Here is a 25,378-nt window from a genome sequence, read left to right on the forward strand (position 1 = left end):
CCCAGTTTCCAAAAATTATACTGTATTACACTGAATAACTCCCCACACTCATTTCAGGAAGCTGTTTCTTTTTCTTTTTTTTTTTTTTAATTAAATTTAACTTAAATTTTAGTTAGTTAACATACAGCGCCATGTTGGGTTTCAGGAGAAGAATTCAGTGATTCATCACTTACACACAACACCCAGCGCTCATCACAAGTGTCCCTCTTAATGCTCAACACCCATCTAGCCCATCTCCCACCCATCTCCCTCCATCAACCCTCAGTTTGTTCTCTATCATTAAAAGTCTCTTGTGGTTTGTTTCCCCTTCTCCTTTTTTTCCCTCTTCCTGTATGTTCACCTGTTTTGTTTCTTAAATTCCTTAAATTTCTTAAATTCTTAAATTCCACATATGAGTGAAATCATATGGTATTTTTCTTTCTCTGAAGGACTTATTTCGCTTAGCATAATACTTTCTACCTAACAAACAAACAAACAGAGTAATGATCAACTTGAAGCCACTGAACCAAAGGCTACCTTGCTGACCTTGAAAACCACAAGATAGGTTATGGATTGCCATTAATGTTAATGTTTTATTTATTTATTTGAGAGAGAGAGAGAGAGACAGACAGAGATAGAGACAGAGACAGAGAAAGCGTGCAAACAGGGAAGGGGCAGAGAGAGAAGGAGACAGAGAATCCCAAGCAGGCTCTGCACTGTCAACACAGAGCCCGATGCAGGGCTCCAACCCATGAACCATGAAACCATGACCTGAACCTAAATCAAGAGTCCAATGCTCAATCAAATGAGCCCCCCCAGGTGTCCCAATGTTAATGTTTAATAAGAACCACCAGCCTATATGAGTATGTGTGTTAAAAAAATAGGTGGTTTTTTTCCTGATTATAGAAAATAATTATTAAAAGTCATATTAGAGCCACCTGAGTGGCTCAGTCGATTTAGTGTCCAACTCTTGATTTTGGCTCTGGCCATGATCCCAGGGTTGTGGGATTGAGCCCCTCCATCAGGCTCCATGCTTAGCATGGATTAGATTCTCCTAAGATTCTCTCTTTCTCTCCCTCTTTCCCTCTCCTCCACTTGCACACTAAAAAAAAAAAAAGAAAGAAAGAAAGAAAACACACAAAAAAGACAAAAAACAAAAACCCAACGTATAAATAGTTTAAAAAATAGTATTAAGGGGCACCTGGATGGCTCGGTGATTAAGCATCCAACTCTTGGTTTCAGCTCATGATCTCATGGTTTGTGGGTTTGAGTTCCGTGTCAGGTTCTACACTCACAGCACAGAGCCTGCTTGGGATTCTCCGTTTCCCTCTCTCTCGGCCCCTTCCCCTCTCGTACTCTCTCTCTCTCAAAAATAAATAAAACAAACATTAAAAAAAAACTGGACTATCATAGGATCCAGCAATTCCACTTCTGGGTATTTATTCAAAGAAAACGAAAACACTCATTTGAAGATACCTGCACCCTCATGTTCAACACAGCACTCTTTACAATAGCCAAGATACAAAAGCAGCACAAGTGTTCATTGAGAGATAAATGGATAAAGATGTGGTGTGTACACACACACACACACACACACACACACACACACACGGTGGAATGTTTAAAAGTTCAGCCATTAAAAAAAAAAAAAATAAAGATCTTGCCACTTCTGACAATATGGATGGACCTTGAGGGCATTATGGTAACTAAAATAAGTCAGACAAAGGTGATTTCTATATGATCTCACTTAAATTTAGAACCTAAGCAAAACAAACAAAACACACAAAACCAAGCTCACGGACACAGAGAAAAGATTGGTGGTTGCCAGAGGTGAGGGTCGGGCAGGTATAGGAGAAATGTGTGAACTGTTTTGAGTTTTTTATAGTTTAAATAAATTGAATATAAACAAACAAATGGAAAAAGAACAAGGTAGGAGGATCTACTCTACCAGTTAACAAAGTTTATTATAAAACTTCAATATAATATAGTATTGGTATTAGCTTAAAACCTCCTACAAATCAAATTGGAATAGACAGAAAAAAATCTTAATTTTACATAGCTGTTTATATAAAATTATTTATGTGAAATATAGAAATAGAGGAGCATAAAATATAGTATTTTATTGAATGTTACCTTTGGGAAAAATAGAAAATTATATTACATTACAACGAAAATATTGCGATCGCAGTGCTATTAAAAAAATCATTAATAAGGGGCACCTGGAGAGCTCAGTCGGTTAAGCGTCCAACTCTGGATCGGCTCAGGTTATGATCTCATGGTTCATGAGTTCGAGCCTGGCATCGGGCTCTGCCCTGGCAGTGTGGAGCCTGATTGGGATTCTCTCTCTCTCCCCCCCCCTCTGTCCCTCCCCACCACACTCTCTTTCAAAGTAAATAAATAAACTTAAAAAACTCATTAGTAAGTTCTGATGTATTAGTTGCTTTTTTTTTTTTTCTATTCACATAAGGCATAGGATCAACCTCATCTGGAAAATAACAGCTACCATTTCTTGTGCATGTACTCTGTCCCTTGCAGTCACCCCTCATTCAATGCCTAAGGACACTTACAGAGGGAGACACCGAAACACAGGTTGGTGAAGCAATTTTCTCACAGCCACTCTCAAAGCCCATAATGGATCTGGCATTAGAACTGGCATCTGCCTAACTTAAGATCTATTACAGCAGAATAGAGGGTGGGGAGAAATGGTCAACTCATACCACATATACTGCGGCTCACTAAGAACATTTCCCCACATCATTAAATACTCACTGAAGACATGAACTCTTGGACCTTCATAGTTTTCTAACCTACAATGTATTGAGCTCATCCTATATTGCTGGATCCTATAACAAGGATCCACTTTCTACTAGTATGCACTAGGGGTGGAAAAAAAAACAAATGTAGTGGTTAAGGGATCGCTTCAAAGGAGTTCAAATCTCACTCAATTGTCCTAGCTCTGGGATCCTGGATAAGTACATCAACTCCAAGCTTTACTTTCTCTGTACGTTATATCACTGCCTACCTACCTCATTTCATGAGGGTGAGGAGTAAATGTGGTTGTGCACGTGAAGCATCCAGCCCTGTCTGGAACATAAAAAGCTCTTCGAACACAGATACTAGCTATCTTTATTTTCACTGTGGTTTTAAATAACGTATCAGTGGGCATTCTTATATATAAATATTTGTGCATGTCTTTTACTCTTTTCTTAATATATATTCCTAGAAGTGGAATCAAAGGATATTTAAGGTTTAATACATATTGACAGTTTGCATGTCACAAAAGATGTACTAATTTATGAAAGAGTACATTTCACTAGACTCTCAACAAGTGCTATTAAAAAAAATTGAGGGCATCTGGGTGGCTCAGTCAGTTAAGCGTCCGACTCTTGATCTCAGCTCGAGTCATGATCTCACGATATGGGAGTTCGAGCCCTGCATCGGCACAGAGCCTGCTTGAGAATCTCTCTCCGCCCCTCCCCCACACCTCAAAAATAAACATTAAAAAAAAAAACTCTACCAATATTATCTTTTTATTATCTTAATGGAATTGTCTTGAATACTAATTAGGGTTACTTTTTCATGTGTATTGTCAGGAATCCCCTCTTCATGCCCTTTGTCCATTTTCCCCTTGGGCTACCTGACTTCAGAATTTCAAGATAACTAATGAAGTCTGTCCCTAAAAAGCTGACCATGTTGTTTACTTTGTAAACAGTTGCATTAAGCTGGATTTATGACTCCAAGCAGACAGAAAAAAATGCACACGCAAAAAACCGGTACATTTTGAGGGTATGAGGTGTCTCAGAGGCATTTACTTCATTGAAAAGCCGCAGTCTCCTTCACTGCCTGGGGTTTTTTCCTACGTAACACTCTATGGCAAAGAATCCTAAGTGATAACACATGTTCGAGATGGCAATAAAACTGTGCCAAGAAAGTCACAGAACATTTGAAACTCAGACCACTGTTTAGTCTGGCAGCTCTCACGCTCTTTAATTCCATCACAAAGGCCCCTTCTGTACAGCAAACACTGCAATATATTCTGACCAATAACTGTCATCACATAAAATCAAAAGACTTGATAAGGAGGAGGACTCGGGTGTTGAGACACGAGAAATAAACTGGGAGTCTGTGCTTTATGCCTCATGTTACGTTCCATGCATCCGGGCTTCACGTCGTTCTCTGGAGTTGACAGTGACGGGGTCACAATATATTCACAGACAGCATGGCTTTATCAAGAGTAGATAAACAACAAAAATGAGCCTGTACTGCAAGTACTGTGTTATTTCTGAACTGGTAAATTACCTTAGTAAATCACCACAGCAGTGGAAACACTAAAACGGAACTCTGATGCGAATATCTGCCAAATGTTACCAAGGGATTGATTCCTTCAGACTTTAGAAGGTACAGGGATCCTACCAAGAGACTTTGTTTAGCTATTATTTCTACGCGGATGGTTTTTCTGGCTGTAAAAACCAAATAATAAGGGCTTGCAAATTAACAGTATGATTCATAAAGAGACCCAATAACCATATAAACACGCAATATAAGGGCACCATAGAAATGCTTTATAGCAAGACGGCACTATCTTCCCCCTTTGCCATTGTGTTCAGTGCTGCACATTTTAACACCATCAGAAACAAAATAAATTTGTTGTACAAATACAAAAGAGCCAGAAGGCATTAAGCGGTAAGTCAAAAATCAAAGAAGCCAATCAGGAAAGTTGGAAACTCCCACCAAGCCAAGACAAATAAGTATCTATCAGCCAAAATACACCTATCTGACATTAATATTCTAGTCCAAGGCAACTGGTTCAACTGTCATCTCTACACATCCCTTAACGAACCAATCAAATAAAGATGTTAATCTGATGTGAAACAGACAAGTAATTTAAAGACTATGCCTTTTAAATCCTGAAGATAATGACGCCTATGATGGCTGGATGGAGAACTGCAAACCTGTTTATCATGGCAGAAAATAAAGCTGAATGCTTTGATGCCACACCCGATGTGTACGTGAGAAGCCAAGTATTGCACTGAAGGGTATCACTGTTTAGACGGCTGATGGCCTTGAAGGCTTGCGAAGGACAGGTCTGCCCGGTGCCACCGTAACAGCCATCTACTCGTGGGCACTGCCTCTCCCACCCCGCACTATCATTCCTCCGGGCACACAGGCCACTTCAAGCTTTCACCTCCCCACTGAACAAGCTGCAAAAGCTCACTGTACACTCACACACACACACAACTGTTTACAAAAACCCCACAGAAAGCTTGCTCTCTACGACTCAGCCATTTCTCTTAGAATTCCTACCCAATCGAAGAGCCTGCGGCGGAACCAAGCCCAAAGCTCTCCTGCTCAGGTTTGTAATCTCGCCCCGGAATTTACATCACGCTCTGACAGCCCAGGTTAGACCTCCTGCAGTTAAGTAATGATTTGAGTACCATGACTTTCACAGTGCTTCCGTGTCACCTCCACAATGACCCCAGAGTTTGCGGAACAGTCTCTGGCCCCGTCTAGAGGTCCAACGAGCCTAGGGCTGTTGACGGTGAGGAACTGAGGAGAAGATAATTAGGGATGTGTGAGCTGCCGACACTGCCCACTCCTCCAGGGCTCGGCCAAGCTTCGCTAGGAAACACACAGACAGTCACAGCCCCAAAGTCTGGCCCCAGATGCGTAAGTCTGAGCAAATAATAAGCCGATGATAAAATATGGCCAAGGGCACAGTACAACTGAGCTCTAATGCACATGCTAGGTTTGTATGTAGCAAGCGACCTGGATGACACTCACTTTAAGCAGGAATCCAGGGACAATGTGTAGGAATGCCCCAATAACATATACAACCCTTAATGCGTAAAAAACACTGCCCCTGAAGCCTAGAAAACCAAGGCTACAACCCACCTCTCGAAGAAGGGTTCCAGAGAGGACTGAGATCCCCAAACAGGTGAGTCCCTCTGTCCTATCTGAGAGGGCTAAAAATAAACAATAATTCCAAACATGCTTAAATAGTTTATTAAGGAAAATGTGTAACAATTTTTCCACAGGAAAAGTAATTATTACTCAATCGTTTTAAAGGCAAGAGTGAAGAGAGGAGCTCATAAAAATAATGGTCACCACAAAAAAATTCTTCAGTGGCCACAGTCCCATTTTTACTATCTATCTTAAAGTAGGCAACCAAGGATAGAAACAGACAACAGCCCCAAATAGAAATATGTAAACAAGCCTTCAGTACGATGTTAGTATTGTTTTCAGAAATATTCTCAAAATGGGAACATATAACATAGTTTCCAGTTATCCAAATAGAGATCCAATTCCTTGACCTCATCGCTTCCAAACACTTTTCTTATCCTGCCCTCACACACCCGGTTTCTACAGGTTTAGGAGACTACTGACGGCAAACACCTCAAAAGTCTCACTCGCAAGCCTCCCAAAAGCAGAAGGCCACTTCCTAACTCCCCCGCTCAATGACCCCTCCAGGCTTGCAGGGGTTCCATTACTCCTCCCTTAGCAAATACTGCAGGGGACGCCCCCTAGGGGCAAGGATGTCTGTGGAGCAATCCACTACTTACCCTCTTGCTTCATCGTTTTTACCCTCCTCCAGAGATCAAGAGTCAGGCCAACTTCTCCAGGAAAGGGACTGAAGTGAAGTACTTGTGACTCTGCAGGCCATGTGGGCTCTTTCAAAACTACTCAGCTGTGCCACCGTAACGCAGAAGCAGCCACAGACAATAAACAAGGCCCAGTGGCTGTGTTCTGATATTATATTTACAAAAGCAGGTGGGCTGGATTTGGCCCATAAACTGTAGTTAACCAGCCTCGGCACTAGATCATTCTCGTCCACACAGGAATGTCTCTAAAAGATGGCTCATCTTAAAAAGAGCAAGTTCCTTAAAAACAAGAAGTTCCTGTAACCCCACATCTCCTTCCAGCTCCCCATTTTTCAGCTCCCCTTAATAGCAAAACTCTCTCTAGAACTACTGAGGCTCCCCGTCTCGCCTTCATCATCCCCTCCTCGAGGAACTCCGCCAGGCTTTTGCCCCACATGCCACTGAAAATGACCCCCGAGGAAGCTACTCCTGTTGCCTCTATAATGGTCCCTTCTCCATCCTCATCTGACTGACACTCTCGGGAGCATGTGACACTGGGGAGTTTTCCCTTCCTCTGAAAGTCTCCGGAAATCCGAGGCCTGTTTCTCTACTAATGAAGGTAGCATTAACACAGCCAGGCACCTCCCTTCCCTGGGAACGGAAGCTCTGAGCACCGTCTCGAAAACAGCGGGCCCCACCCCATCACCCCCATTCTCTAACCCTGCTTTCTGCTCTTTATGCCATTTGTATCACTGGCTGAAATTATGATTTTTTTTTATCGATCTCCTTGTTTATCGTCTGTGATCCCCATGGAATCATCAGCTTCATGAAAACTAGGACCGTGTCTGTTCTACCTCAGTGAACACAACTATTTGTGAGATGACTCAAGGAATCAATGAATATTAAATTTCATGCAGAAAGAAAAATATCAAAGCTTACTCTGCCCTGAAATTCCCTAATTTTATGATGGAAATAAACTGCAAAACGTTAGGGTCACCTGGGTGATTCAGCTGGTAGAGCATCCGACTCTTGGTTTCAGCTCAGGTCATGATCTCACACTTTGAGGGATCGAGCCCTGTGTCAGGCTTCATGCTGACAGTACTCAGCCTGCTTGGGATCTTCTCTCTCCCTCCCTCCCTCTCTCTGCCCCTCCTCTGCTCATGTTCTCGCTCTCTCAAAATAAATAAATAAACTTAAAAAAAAAAAAACCTGCAAAACTTCAAGAGATTCTGTGGAGAACCAAAAAAGAAGCAAATGGATTTTCCTGTGGACAAGTAAGGAAATATTTCAAGGAAAAATGTTAGGTGTTGTTTTGTTAAAGACGATGAGATCTCTGAACATCTATTTAAATCCAGAAGGGAGGAACTGTGAATTATCGTTGATTGTAGCCCCCAAAATACCAGGGGCCGCCGTGACTAAACACTTCAACTTCTAACACGACATGCAGTGAGTGGCTCAATTCTGGGTGCCATGTGGCCAGAGACATCAGCACGTGGGACTCTCAGCCAGGCGCTGCCTGCGTCTCCGTAAAGAAAGCTGTCACTGAGCCCGTGCAAGTCGGACAGGAAAACTGGAATGAAGAAGTCTCCAGCATATGGGCTGCTGGGAGAATATTCAAGAGACCGAGTTGTTTCTAACCAAAGAGCTGAACTGTCCCAGTGGACCCAACTGAACCTCATACAATAAGGATAAGCAATGAAATATTTACCAACTCGCCATGAACTTAGGATAAAGCTCTGTGGTCGTAAGCAAGATAATGGAAGAAAATAAGCAGAAGTACATACTTCCACCTGTAGCAGACAAAAATCACTCGAGTTTTTTTCTTTCTGAAAACATAACGTCCAAACAGATTTTGACTACGGCTGACTTTCCTCACACATCACCAAGGAAAAGAGAATGCCTTGGATAAGTTCCTAAGGTTTTAGGTTGCTGTTCTTCCCTAATTCTATCAGAAACAGAATGCTGGGGTGGGACGAGAGAAGTAATTTCATGGTGACTCCATGCGTGCTAACAAAGACTTAACATTTGTACAGGGGATACGGTGATGACTTATAGCATGACTCACATAATAAGGAGGGGTTTCCACCCAGTCAGTATGGTTTAAGTCATCAGCACAGGAGGGTTCCAAACCTCGGAGAATGAGGAAAGGAAGAGGTTCAACGGGACCAGGAACCAGGATCATGTTATTAACCAGAATTGTGCCAGGAGCCGCCACGGTAATAAAAAATCAGAGGCGTGCCAGAACCTAGTGACCACGGCAGAGGGAAACAAAGGAGAATGATGCATTTGTGATTAACAGACCCACATGACAGTGAGGGGGACTGTGCTGAGCAGCTGGACCACTCTTGTAAGTAAACGTGATACGGTGAAACTGAACACGGTAGGACTCCAAAGCCCACTGTGATGTCCGCTTGAGTCTGCTCTTAAAAGTGGCTCTGCTGGGGAGTACAGACAGCAATGGCCCAGGAAGTCTGATCCAAAACCTGATCTTCTTCAAACTGTCTTGGGGTTTGGGGCATGCAAATTCCCTCCGGGACCTCATTTCCCCCACGTGTAAAATGGGGATATTAGCCCAGTGCACTAATCATGTCTTTTATCCTGTATTTTTGTGTCTTTAACATCTTGAGGCCTTGCTAACTCCAGAGGGACCTCTCCCAGGGCCAACTACTTCTCAGAGACAGCAAACAAGAGAGCTTGCCTTTCTGCTGTCTTTGAACTTGCCCTTCCTATGCAAACCAGCCAATCCAGAGCCAAACAGCACTAACCACCTCCTTTAAGGCTCTCTTCCACTCCAGGCCTATACTCCCAGGTACTGGACCAGAGCTGGGCCCCATTCACTCCAGGGCCAGGTACCTGATGATGAGAGGTAGCCCCTACACCCCTAAGGCCTGGTGAAATTATTCAAACTAGTCAATCCTAAACCTGCTCAGCCCTTCCTTCATTTGTAAACTATAAGAAGGGCTCTTTGTCCCCATTTTTCTTCTAACTTCCTCTGCCCCTTGACTGACCCTGTTGCATCCAAAGGTGACCACCCTCAGCGTGGTGTGCCCCCACCTTTGGATCTGTGACGATAACAAGCTATCTTTTCAAGGGCAGTTTTCTCCTAATCTGTGGACCTCACCACACCTGAATAAGAAAAAATATATATATACATTTTAAAACACCCAGATCATCTCCAAATTCCCATAACATCCCTGAAATTCTAGTATTTCTATATTCATTTGAATAAAGACCCTCCCCCAAAAAAAGTTTTATTCCTTTAGATCAGGGGTCAGGAAATATTGCGTGAAAAGGGCTAGAAAGTTAAGTATCCAAGGCTTTGCCCGACACCAGGTCTCCGTCTCATATGCACCTGTGTTTGTATGTAAGTTTCACAAATCTTTACAAACATCAACACCACTCTCACCTCACAGGCCGCGCAAAAACCGGCTGCAAGCTGACTGGCGCTGTGGACCACACTTGGCCAATCTCTGCGTGAGGTGACAAGGGTAAGTCAACAGACCTAAGGACATCTTGTGAAACACAAAAGGCTGTATTGAAACCCCCTCAGACTGAACCCGGCTCTGCAATACACAACGGGGCGGGGGGGGGCGCTATTTGCAAAAGTGTACAACAAACTCCAACTGGCTTCCTTCAGTGTAAATGTCACACCAAAAAAGTAAACTGAAACCACCCACTTTCGATTGCAAGGTGCTATTCTACTATCAGTTTTCAAAGACCGTTAACAACCACTAGCAGGTGGAAGAAAAAGCACCTTCCCGGAAAATATAAAATGCCAAACTTTCTAAGCGCAAAACAAAATTTTATGCTTGCAACTGTTAAAAGGATAATCTCAGTGGAAGTACACAATATACCCCATCAAAGTTGATCACTGGGACAAATTTAATTTCCGAATTCTTTTCAACTCATATTTAAGTACCAGTAACATACACGCTGAACGAGTGTGCGACACAATAATCCCAAATCGAGGCAGAGAGAATGGAAAACAAAAAAATAAAGCTCTTGGTTCAAGAAACCGATGAAAGGAGCAAACTCAAAATCGCTCAGTATTTTATTTTAAATCTTCTGTGCTTGCTTTAACCCCTGAAATGACTGTACTTTCGTAAGAAGTGTTGATATGTCCTCAAATTGAACAAGTGGCTGGGAACACTAGAACAAGGGCTATGTCCACAAAAGAGGCAAGAGACCATGAAAATGGACGCTCAAAGGCTCAGAGCCTGTTGGAGAAACCCGGGTTTTATTCTGTGGGTGCTAGTAAAGAATAAATGGGAAAGCCACAGAAGAGTGACCCTAGGATGGAAATGGGAGCCGCACAGACTCAGAGATTGACCTACTTCTCACAGTCAGGCTTTCTGACATCCATAGGCAACCCGAGAAGCAGGAAATTATTTCTGGGGAAGTCAATTCATTCTAAAGTTAACAATAAAGTTTCACTGTATTACATCGTTATTTCACTTGCTGATATTTCATGAGAGGAAATATTTAGCTGTGTAAATTCAGCTATTTGATGGGGCAACAAACACCCAACTGGCTTATTTTAACAACATGGAAACCTCTCAAACATCCCTGACACTTCTGAGGATTCGGGCTTTCAGTTTTACCAGGCTATAAAATTTAAATGATGATGTATCAGAATATGGCAAAAACAAATGTCATTGAGAAGATAAATTAGGGGCTCCTGGGTGTCTCAGTCAGTAAAGTGTTCAACTCTAGAATTTGGTTCAGGTCATGATCAGCCTCTGTGCTGACAAGGAACCCACTTGGGATTCTCTCTCTCCCTCCCTCTCTGCTCCTCTCCCTCTCATATACACTCTCTCAATCGCTCTCGCACACATAAACTTAAATATATATATATATATATATATATATATATATATATAAAATTAAAAGGCAAATACATATGGATATGGAAGCCATCTAGTACCAGGGGACATCCTCTGTGGCTTTGACAGTTCTGTTATGCAATGTCAAACTAATAAGACTGCCCCAGTCAGTCTCTCTTACCAAAAAACTCTCTTTCTTCCTATTCTTTGTAGGGTGTTGGAGCTTTGGTTTCAATTGGTGTCACCAAACATTTCACTCTACTGTCAAAGGGGATTCTTTTCTTTAGGAGTACTTCCTTCGCTATAGCTACCTCTAATCATATGAAAAGGAGGAGGAGTAAGGAGAAAGAGGGGGAGGGAGAAGAAAAGAGGCAACTCTGAACACAGCATTTTCTGTGGACCAGATGCTAATATTACCCCTATTTTCCAGATGAGGGAACTTAGGAACAAACAGGTTAAGAAATTTGGCCAAAATCATACAACTACTTGGGTTGAATTCCTTTTTTTTTTTTTTTAACGTTTATTTATTTTTGAGAAGAGAGAGACAGAGCATGAGCAGGGGAGGAGGAGACACAGAATCTGAAACAGGCTCCAGGCTCTGAGCTGTCAGCACAGAGCCCAGATGCGGGGCTTGAACTCACGGACCGTGAGCCAAAGTCGGATGCTTAACCGACTGAGCCACCCAGGCTCCCCAACTTGGGTTAAATCCTTTTAGAAGCTCCCATAACCTTCTAGACATGACTGTACCTTTGAAATCATTACACTGTTTTATAAAAGCCTACTGATAAATGGCTCCTCCACTAAATCCTTAGCACCTTGAAGGTGAGAACTTTACCTCTTATCTTTGCATCATTCAATAGTTGCCGATTCAATTTTTGATGAACGAACGAATGAACAAATGAACCAAAAACCAGTGAGGGAAGTCCCCTGAAGCTCAATGACTGTAAAAGGCAGAAGTATTTTTCACTGAAGGCTATACTGTGGATTCACTGTGAATTTCATTTAAGAGATCACAAAATTTCCATTCTTCTAAAGGCATTTTTGTGAATCTTGCCATAAAAGAAACAGCTCTAACATTTTTTGAGCTAACTAAAATGACAGTTCTTAGATACAGAGCATAAACAACTTTTTGCAATTCAGGATAAGAGCTCAATATTGCTCCAAAAGAACTCAAGAAGTTAAAATTCAATTTGTTTGCTAAGGAAGATTTGCTGCAAGCTAATTAGCTCTTAATGGAAACAAGCTCCTGGGGTATAGCTCTCCCTGAGAGCAATGGTTTGGGGCAACCTACCATAACATTAAGGAGAGAGAAAAGGGCAGAGCTCAGGGGACTTAACATATTCCTTCTGATAGCAAAATTGGACCAACATGGTAAACAATTTACCTTTCTCCTATAAACCCAGGAACAAACTAGATTTACAGGCCAGTGGTATTAAAAAAAAAAAAAAAGTCAGGGTCAGGTACAACGCAGCTTTGATCATGCTCTTGTCCCTTATTTGAAGGAACAGTAAATTCTCAATTGTACTCTAAGCCTTTGAAGACCTCTTTATCCGCTAAGAATCCTACAAAATAAGAATAAACACAATAAAAGAATGTTGCGCTTGACATAGGATGAGTTAATGTTCCAATAGTTATTATTTGGAACTCCCAACTCTTAATACAGTTGACCCTTGAACAATACGGGTTTGAACTGCATGGGTCTGCTTATATATGTTCACACACACACACACACACACACACACACACACACACACACACACACACACAGTAGGGTACTATAATTGTAGTTTCTTCTTATGATTTTCTTAACATTTCCTTTCCTCTAGCTTACTTTTTGTGTGTATAGAGCACATGTAACATATAAAATATGTGTTCATCGACTATTTATGTTCTGAGGCCTCAGGTCAATACTAGACTATGAGTACTTAAGTTTGGGGGGAGTCAAAAGTTATACAAAGTTCTGACTGTGCCCCTAACCCCGGCATCATTCAAGGGTTGATTGTATATACAAGCTAAACTGACTATATTTCAAAGAACATGGTGTACATGGATCCAATAAATAAGTTAAATTTACAATAAATGGCTTGTGTTTATTTTGTATTACTAGAAATCTATCTGCACATAAAAATTAAGGCATTCTGGAGGCACCTGGGTGGCTCAGTCAAATAAGCGTCCAACTTCAGCTCAGGTCATGATCTCACGGTTTGTGAATTCGATCCCAGTGTCAGGCTCTGTGCTGACAGCTCAGAGCCTGGAGCGGCTTCGGATTCTGTGTCTCCCTCTCTTTCTTCCCCTCCCTCCCTCACACTCTGTCTCTCTCTGTCTCTCAAAAATAAATACTAAAAAAAAAGTTTTTTTATTTAAGGCATTCTGGGGGCACCTGGGTGGCTCAGTCAGTTGAGTGTCTGACTTCAGCTCAGGTCATGATCTCATGGTTTGTGAGTTCAAGCCCGGCATTGGGCTCACTGCTGTCAGCTCAGAGCCTGCTTCGGATCCTCTGGCCCTCTCTTATTCTGCCCCACCCCTGCTTGCGCTTTCTCTCAAAAAATAAATAAATAACCATTAAAAAAATTAAGGCATTCTACTCTTGATATGCAGTTATAATCAGCATTTTCCCTAAAAGTCACTGCTAGCAAGTGACTGGGGACGATCTCCTAGATTAAAGAGCTACCATTTCTGACACTGGCCAAAGTTAAGGAAGGGTGACACTCTTTTCAAGGTTACGCCTAACTTTGTTTTACTCACAGTAAGCAACTAAACATAAAACATTCACAAAAACAGCTTATACCACAAACAAAATCAAATAAAAATCAGCAACAAATATATGATCTGATCACAATGCAGTAAAACTAGAAATTAATAACAAAGAGGCGATATTCACCTACCACAATGGCAAAGGTCAAACACACACATACACTAACGTGGTAAAGGTCTGGCAAAAGTAGACATTCTCTTACGCTGCTGGTGGAGCGAAAAGTGGCCAGCCCAGATTGGGGGCAATCTGGCACAACTTTTCAGACTACAAAGGCTTAGCCCAGTACTTCCCAAGCCTGTCTGCACATGCACTTGCGGAGAATCAACAGTTACTGATGTCTGTGTCCAGCCCTACAGATTTTGATCCAGTTGCCCTGGGTATGGCCAGGCTTTAGATTTTTTTCAAAGATTCCCCAGATGACACGAATGCACAGACAAGTTTCGGCACCGCTGGCTGTGGACGCTTCCATGAAGTAATTCCACTCTTCGTGATTTATCCTACGTGTATGTATTCACACATGTGATGAACGGCCTATGTCATTAGTTGTAGCTTTGTTTTATAACACCAAAAGATTAAAAAAACATAAACGTCACCAAAAGGGAATTTGTAAATAAATATGGAGTATTCATAAAATGCAATACTTACGTATCTGCTAAAAACAAGTACAGACGGTATGCGACTTATATCCCAATAAAGCTGTTGTATTTATTTTCAAACAGGAGTGCAGAATGGTGCATACAGCGTACAACCATCTATGTGAAAAACTACACACACACACACACAGAGAAGACTGGCTTTCTCCTTGGGTGAAAATATGCTTTTTTCTGCATACTCTTTCAAATACTTAAATTTGCAGCGTGTTATGTATTAACTCTAAAAAATAAATTTTAAAAATGAAAATGAAAATATGAAAGCAATCTGGTCATATCATTCTGCAAGCACACAGAATTTGTATACGGTAATATTCAAAGGGGCATGAGAGGGCATTTTGGAGCGATGGAAATACTCTCTCTTGATGGAGGTGGTGACTGCACAATTTCACATGTTTCTCAAAATTCAGAAAAACTGTATACCTAAAATGAGTGAGATGTATCCCATGTAAATTGTCCCTCAGTAAACGTGTCTCAAAAAAGTTTTTTTCTTAAGCTTATATGGCAACCTGGGCGCCTGGGTGACTCAGTCGATTAAGCGTCCCACTTCTGCTCAGGTCATGATCTCACGGTTCATGAGTTCGAGCCCCGCGTCGGACTCTGTGCTAACAGCTCAGAGCCTGGAACCTGCTTCCGATTCTGTGTCTCCCTCTCTCTCTCTGCCCCTCCCCTGCTTATATTCGGTCGTTCTCTCTCTTTTTCTCTCTCTCAAAAATAAATAAACATTTTTAAAAATTTTAAAAAAAAAGCTTATATGACAACCAAACCTCTAGAACAATGCTAGTAGCAATGCAAATCAATACAACAAACTGGGAAACTGCTCAGCAGCATCTACTCGACCTGGGCGAGCACAAGCTCTGTGAGTCAGTGTTTCCACTCCAGCACGGGTGCTCAGTGTAGACACGTGCGTGGATTCACCACACGTGCGTGGATTTCATGCAAAGGAAAACTCATTGGCCGCACTCTTCATGACAGCCAAAAATAATAATAATAATAATAATAAGGCAAGCTGTTCAAAGTCAAATGGATTAGCAGGCTCTGCTATATCTGTGCAAATGGAAAGCCAGGCAGGAGGTGATTCGGTCTGAGGAGTGTCATTGCCAAGACCCAACTGATGACAAACAGAATGAGCAAAAAACCCCACGAAAGCCCCTAACTATAAAGAGAGATACTCAACCTCACTCATGAGTAATGCAAACTAAAATCACACTGAAATAATTTATCTCATCAGGCCAGACCAATTCCAAAGCTTAGCAACAAATTCCGAGGCAAAGCTACAGGGAAACAGGCATCCTCAAACACGTCCCCGGGAGATACAAAATGGGAAAATCCCCACGGAGGATAATGCGGCCGTGTTTTCAATGTTGTTTTTTTTTTTTTTTTTTTAATTTATTTTTGGGACAGAGAGAGACAGAGCATGAACGGGGGAGGGGCAGAGAGAGAGGGAGACACAGAATCGGAAACAGGCTCCAGGCTCTGAGCCATCAGCCCAGAGCCTGACGCGGGGCTCGAACTCACGGACCGCGAGATCGTGACCTGGCTGAAGTCGGACGCCCAACCGACTGCACCACCCAGGCGCCCCTTTGCGGCCGTGTTTTTAAAAAAAAGCTTTCAAATGGATTTATCCTTTGAAACCTAAATACCACTTCTAGGAATTTACCCCATAAGGTGTACAAGCATACATACAAAATGATATATAGATTATTGTTTGCAGTATCGCAAGATTAGAACTCAAGTCCATCCATCAGACACTAATTAGATTTTATATCCATACAATGGAAGATTCTATAACTGTAAAACTTAACAGAGAAACTCTCTATATATTGCTATAGAAACAAATATTGGGGATATACTATTAGGTGAAAAAAAGAAGGGGCAGAAGACCATACATCATATGCTACTAGTGTGTAAAAGAGAGAAATGAGAAAATACCTATTCACATTAGCTTAAAATAAATAAAAGTAGTTACCCATCTGTGATAAAAGAGAGGTGAAGAAAAAGTAGAATGGACAGAGGAAGGAACAGGACTTCTCAGTATCTATCTCTGGATGGATATATATATATATATATATATATATATATATATATATATTTAAGTTTATTTGTTTATTTTGAGAGAGAGAGAGAAAGAACACATGGGGGAGGGGAAGGTAGGTCAGAGAGAATCCCAAGCAGGCCCCCCACTGCCAGCACAGAACCTAATGTGCCACCCAGGCACCCCTACACTTTTTTAAAACTCCAGTTAGGGAAATAAAAACAAACTCTGAAGTCTAATTACATATTACTTTTCCTTCCCGATCCTTTCCGTCAAGATGCGTGAGTAGACTTTGCCAACTGCACACAGGTTGTTAAAGTCTGTGGGCGTGGGGCCTCCCTTTAAAGGGGTGGGGAGGGGAGAGGGCAGGCGGATGGCAATAGGCCTTTAATGCTTTCTCTTGACCTCTGGAGCCTCAGCCAAAACAGCCTGCCTCTTCAGAAGAAAGGCAAACACACAATAGTGAATCCAGAAAGAGACCTTACATAGAGCAAAAGCGGTATTTAAATGGGTGCTGGAGGGTCATAAGTGGTCTCAGTTAACAAAATTATTTGGATATCTTTGTATTCAAATTTATCTTGCCCATTCAAACTGTTACACTGTATATTTTATGGCTATATGAGAATTCAAAGATTATTTTTCTCATTTTTCTTAAGGTTTTTTTTTTAACGTTTATTTATTTTTGAGAGAGAGAGAGAGACAGAGCATGAGTGGGGGAGGAACAGAGAGAGAGGAAGACACAGAATCCGAAGCAGATTCCAGACTTTGAGCTGTCAACACAGAGCCCAACATGGGGCTCGAACCCACGAACTGCGAGATCATGACCTGAGCCGAAGTCGGATGCTTAACTGACTGAGCCACCCAGGCGCCCCTATTTGTCTCATTTTAAAAATTATTTGCCTAGGTGGAAATCTTTGCATATATAGGAGTTCTTCTCTACAAGAGATACTTTGAAGGAGAACTGAAGGTTATGTACCTGTTACAATTTAAGTAAATAAGTATTAAGATGTTCAATGTTATCATTACACAATGTAAAATAATATCCCATTCTTATCCATTAGTTTGGCGAGGATATCACCAAGAGTATAAATAAATACTAATGTAAAAAGTCTCCCAATACTTTTGATACGTAAAAAAGCAAATTTTAGAAAAATACATACACGGTGATACTATCTATGATTTTCTTTAAATCAACAACCCAAAAGCAAAGCCATTTATTTCAGTATATGACTATTAGATCTAAACAGCCTGAAAAGCTTCAGGACAGACATCACCAAAATAATACAAACTATTACCCCTGGCAGAGACCTGGGTATGGAAGTGTGGGAAGGAAATGAGGACGCCTAGGGACGTTTTGATTTTACTGTTGGACTTCAATACACACACGATACACACAATATACACAGATCTTACTTGTGCAATGAAAGCAAAGAAAAACATTTATAAAAATTAATCCACTGAAATCTGCTCGTAAACTTCAAAAACCAGAATAAAGTGTCTTCCAAACGTAGTCATTTTTAAAATAAAAAGATTGTGTGTGGGTCATCTACTGAACTAGGTTCTTCCTCTCAGTGTGAGGAAACTCAGATGAACTGAATAGAGAGTTGGCAAGAAGAGGAATTGCCTGGAAAGCATGCCCCGTGACAGAGTCAGCGTTAAAAAAGTAAATGCCATCTGCCCCAGCCAATCAAAACAGGCAATTAGGATACAGTATTAGCACCTGGTACCAAAGCTCCAGGAAAGAAATAACTGTCCGAAGTGTTATTTAACTTTTAGTACAGGTACACTCGTTACAATTAAATTTCTTCTGTAGGAAGAGAGAACAGTGCCTTTGAGTGATGAATCTGGAAGGCTCACTGGTCAGACTTTTAAAAGGCCGTAGAGACACAGGATTTACAATTGACAAGGGTAAGTGCTCCCCAAATTTGTTTGCAACGTGGCACAGGGGGTACAGGGTGGTATTTATAGGTCACTCTCTGGAAATGAATGAGTTCGCTCACAGCAGAAGGAAGTGGGCCTGAAGTCTACATCAGCCTCAGCACCGCAAATGACCCAAAGACTCCTCGGCACCCCTGCGACTCAGTCGCGGCATACCTCTGTGCCTTGGCTCGCACACTAGAAACGTTTCCGTTCAGCCTCTCACTCTGAATGGATGGTCTATAGTCTTTCCTGTTCACTAGGAGCACCGCTGGTGGCTCGTCACTATTCACTACCTTCTGTGGTGGAACAAGAGACCAGATGAAATCAAGGTGGTTGGGGCTGTGCGACTCAGTGTCTTGTTAAAGACCAACCGGCAACTATAGAAGTCAGTGCACCTGCAGACGGTGTCCAAACGCAAAGGTCCCCAGATGTCACCTAACAACCAAAACTAGCTTTCTTGATTGAAAGCAAGGAGGGCTTCCACTTCACCCCTTCTATGTACCTGGGGGCTCTCCTGTGCAAGACTGAAAGCAGTTGCCACTATCCTCGCAACTGGTTTTGTAAAATTTGCACCACAGAGGCACTATTAAGAAGTGCTTAAGAGGGGCGCCTGGGTGGCTCAGTCAGTTAAGCGTCCGACTTCAGCTCAGGTCACGACCTCGCGGTCCGTGAGTTCGAGCCCCGCGTCGGGGTCTGGGCTGACGGCTCAGAGCCTGGAGCCTGCTTCCGATTCTGTGTCTCCCTCTCTCTCTGCCCCTCCCCCGTTCATGCTCTGTCTCTCTCTGTCTCAAAAATAAACAAACATTAAAAAAAAATTTTTTTTAAAAAAGAAGTGCTTAAAAGAAGTATGCCAACTAAGCAAAATGGTAGAGTCCAAAACTACAGATTTAATAAACTGCTCAGTACAATAGGAGGCACCAACCGACATTTTTAAAAGTATACGTCAGTTTCTTTCTCGTTAAAGAATTTATCATTTTAAAGCACCATGAACTCCACAGTTGACTTTCCACAGAAAGTCCAATAAGGGGATAAAAATATGAGAACAGGACCCAAAACAGCATCAATGAGAGACACCACAAACCATCAAACGTGAGAAGTGACCACTTCGGTTAACTCAAACGTTAGCCTTTCAGAATCTCATCATCTGTGACATTGTTAGAACACACAAAATCCATTTTAAATCTGGGGTTACAGTACCTGGTGAAGGTTGTGTTGTGTTCAGTCAGGGCCACGAGCAGTTTCAGAGCATAAGCTGGTACTGGGTCAGGCTCCGCGAGGATGTGCTCGTACCTGATGAGAAAGTGATGAAAAAAATACTCAGTGGTTTTCTTCACTTAGCCTCCCCTCTGGACAACGGAAGCAATAAGCCATAAGGTGCCAACATCTGGGGAAAAAAGAAGCCAAAGTGTGAGCTGAAGGACCGGCACAGGGCACTTAACTTCATGAACCTTCAAACAGCTTCACTCGCCAGTGGTGATGAGGGCACCCACCCGCCGCACAGAGGTCTGTTTTGGGGACGCTGCAATGAGACGACCCGTGTAAAAGGATCGGCGTGAGGCTACACACAGAGTGAGAGACTGATAAACATCAGGCACCTGCGGCAGGGACCCCAAGACCACCCTCAAGTGCAGAGATTTGCTCACGGGGGAGTCACGGTGGACATTCATTCAGTAGAGCTTTGTGGCCAGGGCACGCAGATGAGTCATCAGGGAGAAGGACGCAGGAGGAGCCAGGAGGATTCTGTGCACAGGCTTCCTTATGCTATCTCCTTCAGTAAGAGGTCAGAGACAGCACAGTCTTTCCTCCGGCAATAAAAACGTGGCACACGTGTGTGGTCTTTCTGCCCATCAGAGACTCGAGTGACCCAGGTTTTTACTGGGCGCTGGACGCTTACGCAACCTCTAACAAGTATCAAAATCCATCCCAGGAGGAAAGCAGGCGTTCGGCATAAAGCATGCTGGCTGCACAATGGCCTGGCCACCCTGAACTCCCCCCATCAGTTAAACGGTGACTGGCAACACTCAGAGAGCCAAGTTCGAAGATGCCAGCCAGCCAAGGGCCGGCCTTTCTAAGGACAGCAGTCTCAGACCTGCCGTGTTAACTCGTTTCTGCACAGCACTTTTGTCATTACCACTTGAACATGTGAAATGTAAATGATTGCCAGAGAGAATAAAACTAAAAAGATAAATAAACAGAAGGCCTTTATGAAAAATTCCCACAACGCAGCTCAGACTTTGCTCCCATGTTCTTTGTCAGGCACAGGCTGGTTAACATACCGTGTCCTCCCCTTTTCAGGCTCAGCTATTTGGTATACGGCACCATATAGGTGCTCCATAAATAAGTGGCAGGTGAAGGGATGGACAGTTGGATAAATGGATGGACACATGGACAGATGAACAAACCAACCAATCAACTTTATGAGCCAACTCTCTGGAACAGCCAACAACTAAAAGGGAGTTAAAACACCTCCCCAAACCCAAAATGTATATTTAAAAGTCCATGACATGAAGCGGATGCTTTTCATCTAGAGAATAAGGCCCCAGGCTCTTATCAGAGCCTATTTACTCTCATTTTGGAAATCATTATATAACAAGCTTAATTATGCAGTCTCTAATCCCACAGCCATTAAAATAGGAGCCAAGTAAAGGGAGGAGAGGGACTATTACAGAAAGAACTGGGACTTGAAGGCATAGGAAACACACAAAAAAGCTAATCCAAGAACTCCAAACAGAGAGAAGTCTGGGGAGCATTTAACGTAGAAGAAACAGCTGCTCGTACCTCGATGGGACCACAGGGCCCATTATACACCATCATGTTCAAAACGGGGGTAGTGAGTCAAGAAAATGTTAAATTGGGTAGAGTGCTCTGTTTAAGGAGACAGGAAGTATCACCTTTCAGAATTTTAGAAGTTTCCTATAAAATATTTTTAAATTATAGTAATTAAAAGTTTTGCCTAGGTATGTCAAAGATAAAAATCTAAATATCAATCATTCATAAGAAAATCATAAATGTTAATAAATCAAAGAAAAGGGGCACCTGGGTGGCTCAGTCAGTCAAGCATTCGACTTCGGCCCAGGTCATGATCTCACAGTTCGTGGGTTCGAACCCCGTGTTGGGCTGTGTGCTGACAGCTCAGAGCCTGGAGCCTGCTTCGGATTCTGTGTCTCCCTCTCTCTCTGTCCCTCCCCCACTCATGCTCTCTCTCTCCATCTCTCAAAAATGAATAAACGTTTAAAAAAATTTTTTTAATAAATCAAAGAAAACAACATGTCAAAAAAAATACAGCACAACCGAGCATAAGTACTTTTACGATTGAAAATAATCAAATTTAGGAAAACGCTACATTTTATCACAAACATCGCAGAAACACCTTTAGAGGTGTTAAAAAATGTATTCATAACATTTAACATCCGGTTTGAAAAAGAAAAAGGAACAACTCCACATATTAGAGAGAAATCATTCCTTTCTTGTAAAATAAAAAGCTCTTACATCCAAGTTGGGGGTACCCAAGACAACCTTCCAGTTTAATGATTTACTACAAAGACTCACAGAAGAACTGTTACACTACCGATCGCAGTTTGTTACGGTGAAAACCAGCACAGATCAAAGATGCACAGGGCAGAGTCCAGGAGGGACCGGTTATGAGCCTCCAGTTGCCCTTTCCCAGCGGAGGTGTGTGGACAGTTTATCATCCCAGCAACAGTGTGGACAACAAGGATGAAAGGCTACCAGCCAGGGAAGCTCACTAGAGCACTGGTGTCCAGGGTTTCATCAGGCGTCAGTCACACGGGCATGGAGCGTCCGCGTGGCTAACCTTAGTGCTTAGGGCTCCAGCCCCTCCAGGGGTCACGCTGATTTGGTATTGCCCAAGGCCCCCACCCAGATTCACATCGTTAGCATAAAGGGTCTGGCATGGCTCAAGGCTTCATGTACACAGAGACTCTTTACCTGGCAGGATATTCTGAAGGCTCAGAAGTTATCTCCCAGCCCATCAAGGGCCAGTTTCTTTGTCATTAATGTGAAGGGCTTGAGCACCCCACACTTGCTAAGTTATTAGCTCTTTAGGGCACACATCCTGAAGAGGGAAACTGAGGCTTTACTGAGTTTAAAGTGATGTTTGGGGCGCCTGGGTGGCTCAGTCGGTTAAGCGGCCGACTTCAGCTCAGGTCATGATCTCGCGGTCCGTGAGTTCGAGCCCCCCGTCGGGCTCTGTGCTGACAGCTCAGAGCCTGGAGCCTGTTTCAGATTCTGTGTCTCCCTCTCTCTGACCCTCCCCCATTCATGCTCTGTCTCTCTGTGTCTCAAAAATAAATAAATGTTAAACAAAAAATTAAAAAATATATATTTAAAAAAATAAAGTGATGTATACAAGTCAGATAAGAAGAGAATGCACTCTTCAGCTGCTTAGCAGTATTTGGGAATTGTCAGCCAGAGAATTTCAAATGAAGGGGGGATGGGAGATTTCTGATGCATCAGTCCAATTCTCACCCCGGACAACTGGCTCCCCTTGCCCTCATTCCCAGACTTAGCTGAATCACTGAGGAAAGGGCCATAAGCCTAGGAGTTTTAAAACGCTTCCCATGTGATCTTCTGTACTTTTCTTGTGGAAAACACAACAGAAGATATGGGCAATTGGTTAGAAATGTAATAGACAATCTCAATAAGACTGAGAAAATATAAAATATTTTAAAATGGAGTTAACAAGAATATACAGAATCTACATTTATAAAGAACACACGGATGAAGCTTGACTGCCTGAAATTCAAATGTCTTAGGTTGTTTGAGGTTATCTAACCTTGAAACAGGAGGGAAAGATGAAGCCTGTACTGGCCTGTGCATGAGAGTTTTCCCAAAGAATATTATGTTTCTCTCCCCTTGGAAAAGAAGGGTAAGATTCCTAATAGATATGTTTGGAATACAAATACCGAATATATTGAATATACTTCCATTTCATCAAAGATAGGTTTATAATGGTCAGCAAGAACTAGCCAAGAGAATGCTGTGATTTATTAAGCTTGTCTTCCTAACGGAGATAAAGCAGCTGAGCTGATAGTAATTGGATCTCACACTCCTCTGAATGTGACTTGGCAGGGGGGAAGAAAACAGTGATAAGCCTAGACTTCTGAAAAGGCTTGGAAGGAGAGTGACCAGGGAAGAACTGGCCCATTCCAATGGGCACAGGCTGGAGAGGAACACCCTGAATGCACTGAGCCTGGCCACAGACTGAGATCACTAGCAACATAAGCCTCCACACTCTTTTACTTCTAGAATCCTCCCTTATAAATAAGGGCTCTTTTCCAGGTCCCCAACAGCTAGGACCCAAGCAAGAAAAGCCATTCATACTAAATCCACATCTATCCCAAAGAAGAGAAAACCACTAAAAATCACCTATTCAGGAATCCAAGGGGTGGTCTCTTCCCTAACTGGTCAAGTGCCTGGTGAAACTGATGCCCAATTAGGTAAGCTGGCAGGAAGTAGAAACAGGCTATCAAAAGAACTCTGCATTATTGGGAGAAGTCACTCTGGGGAAGTGGCCAAAGAATTGGCCAAGTGGAAAGAGCAGAAATTCTGTTGAGGGTAAGGGGAGGCCCATATCTCAAAGAGGTCCACTCTGCCAATCTGGGGGGGAAGAATTCCAGAATATCCAAGGAACTTCAGAGAGAAGTACAGTGAGGAAGATCCTGCTAAACGAAAAGCTGAATTACTTTACAAACCCATAATAGTAATTTTTTAAGTTTATTTATTTTGAGAGAGAGCAAGCACATGAGTGGGGGAGGGGCAGAGAGAGAGGGAGACACAGAATTCAAAGCAGGCTCCATGCTATCAGCACAGAGCCTGATATGGGGCTCCATCCCACTAACTGTGAGATTATGACCTGAGCCCAAATCAAGAGTCAGACACTTAAGCAACTGAGCCACCCAGGTGTCCCCAAAACCACGATGATTGTTAAGTGTTGGGTGGGACCAAGAAAATACATACACACACACAAATTAAAAGGAAAGAAAGGTGACACAATATTGGACAAGAAAGAGTGATCTTAGAAAGGAGTTAGAATGGTCAGGACATAGCTTATGAAAATATATTGTCAAGTAATTAAAATTTAAGTAAAAAAATTTAACTTCCATTAAAAGACTGAAATGAGTATTCACATAATCACAAAGCCCTCTGGAGCATGACAATAAGAAATGAATCAAAAAACTTTATAGCTTTAAAGTTTTTAAGTAATATTTCTCAATGGCAAAACCACCATAAACAAATCAAATGAAGGAAAAAGTTGCAGAATGTTGGTAGAAAACAGTAAATATTCTAACATATAAAGAGCTATTGCAAACCAATAAACATCCAAAAAAAAAAAAAAAACTGAACAAAATCTACCTAAGAAGAATGTAAATGGCCAAGAAGCATGGGACCAGCAGGGAGGGGTGGGGGGGTGGGGGGGAGGATTGCCAACTTCACTAATATCTGAAGGAATTTAAGTAAGAGATAACAAGGGTACAATAAAATAGGTTCATAAATGGAAACTGGTCACATAAACTCTTCATCACCTCTGAAAAAAATCTGCCAACACACACCCAACAAATGCCCTTACAAACGTAGGTCAGTTTATGATTCCAACCCTAGAGATTCAACAAAGAGAA

The 25,378-nt window shown here is 42.2% G+C and overlaps 1 protein-coding gene across 5 annotated transcripts in view; it reads right to left on the minus strand.

The window, feature by feature from the left end:
- The window catches only part of ULK4 (unc-51 like kinase 4), a 582,128-nt gene that overhangs the window by 322,580 nt on the left and 234,170 nt on the right, over positions 1–25,378 (minus strand). For all 5 annotated transcript variants that reach the window (XM_047874598.1, XM_047874600.1, XM_047874597.1 and 2 more), the window contains one exon: positions 19,938–20,030. In XM_047874598.1, coding sequence (XP_047730554.1) covers positions 19,938–20,030 — 93 coding nt within the window. The remainder of the gene's footprint in view (positions 1–19,937; positions 20,031–25,378) is intronic.

Source organism: Prionailurus viverrinus, chromosome C2 (assembly GCF_022837055.1).
Source record: "Prionailurus viverrinus isolate Anna chromosome C2, UM_Priviv_1.0, whole genome shotgun sequence".
NCBI lineage: Eukaryota > Metazoa > Chordata > Mammalia > Carnivora > Felidae > Prionailurus > Prionailurus viverrinus.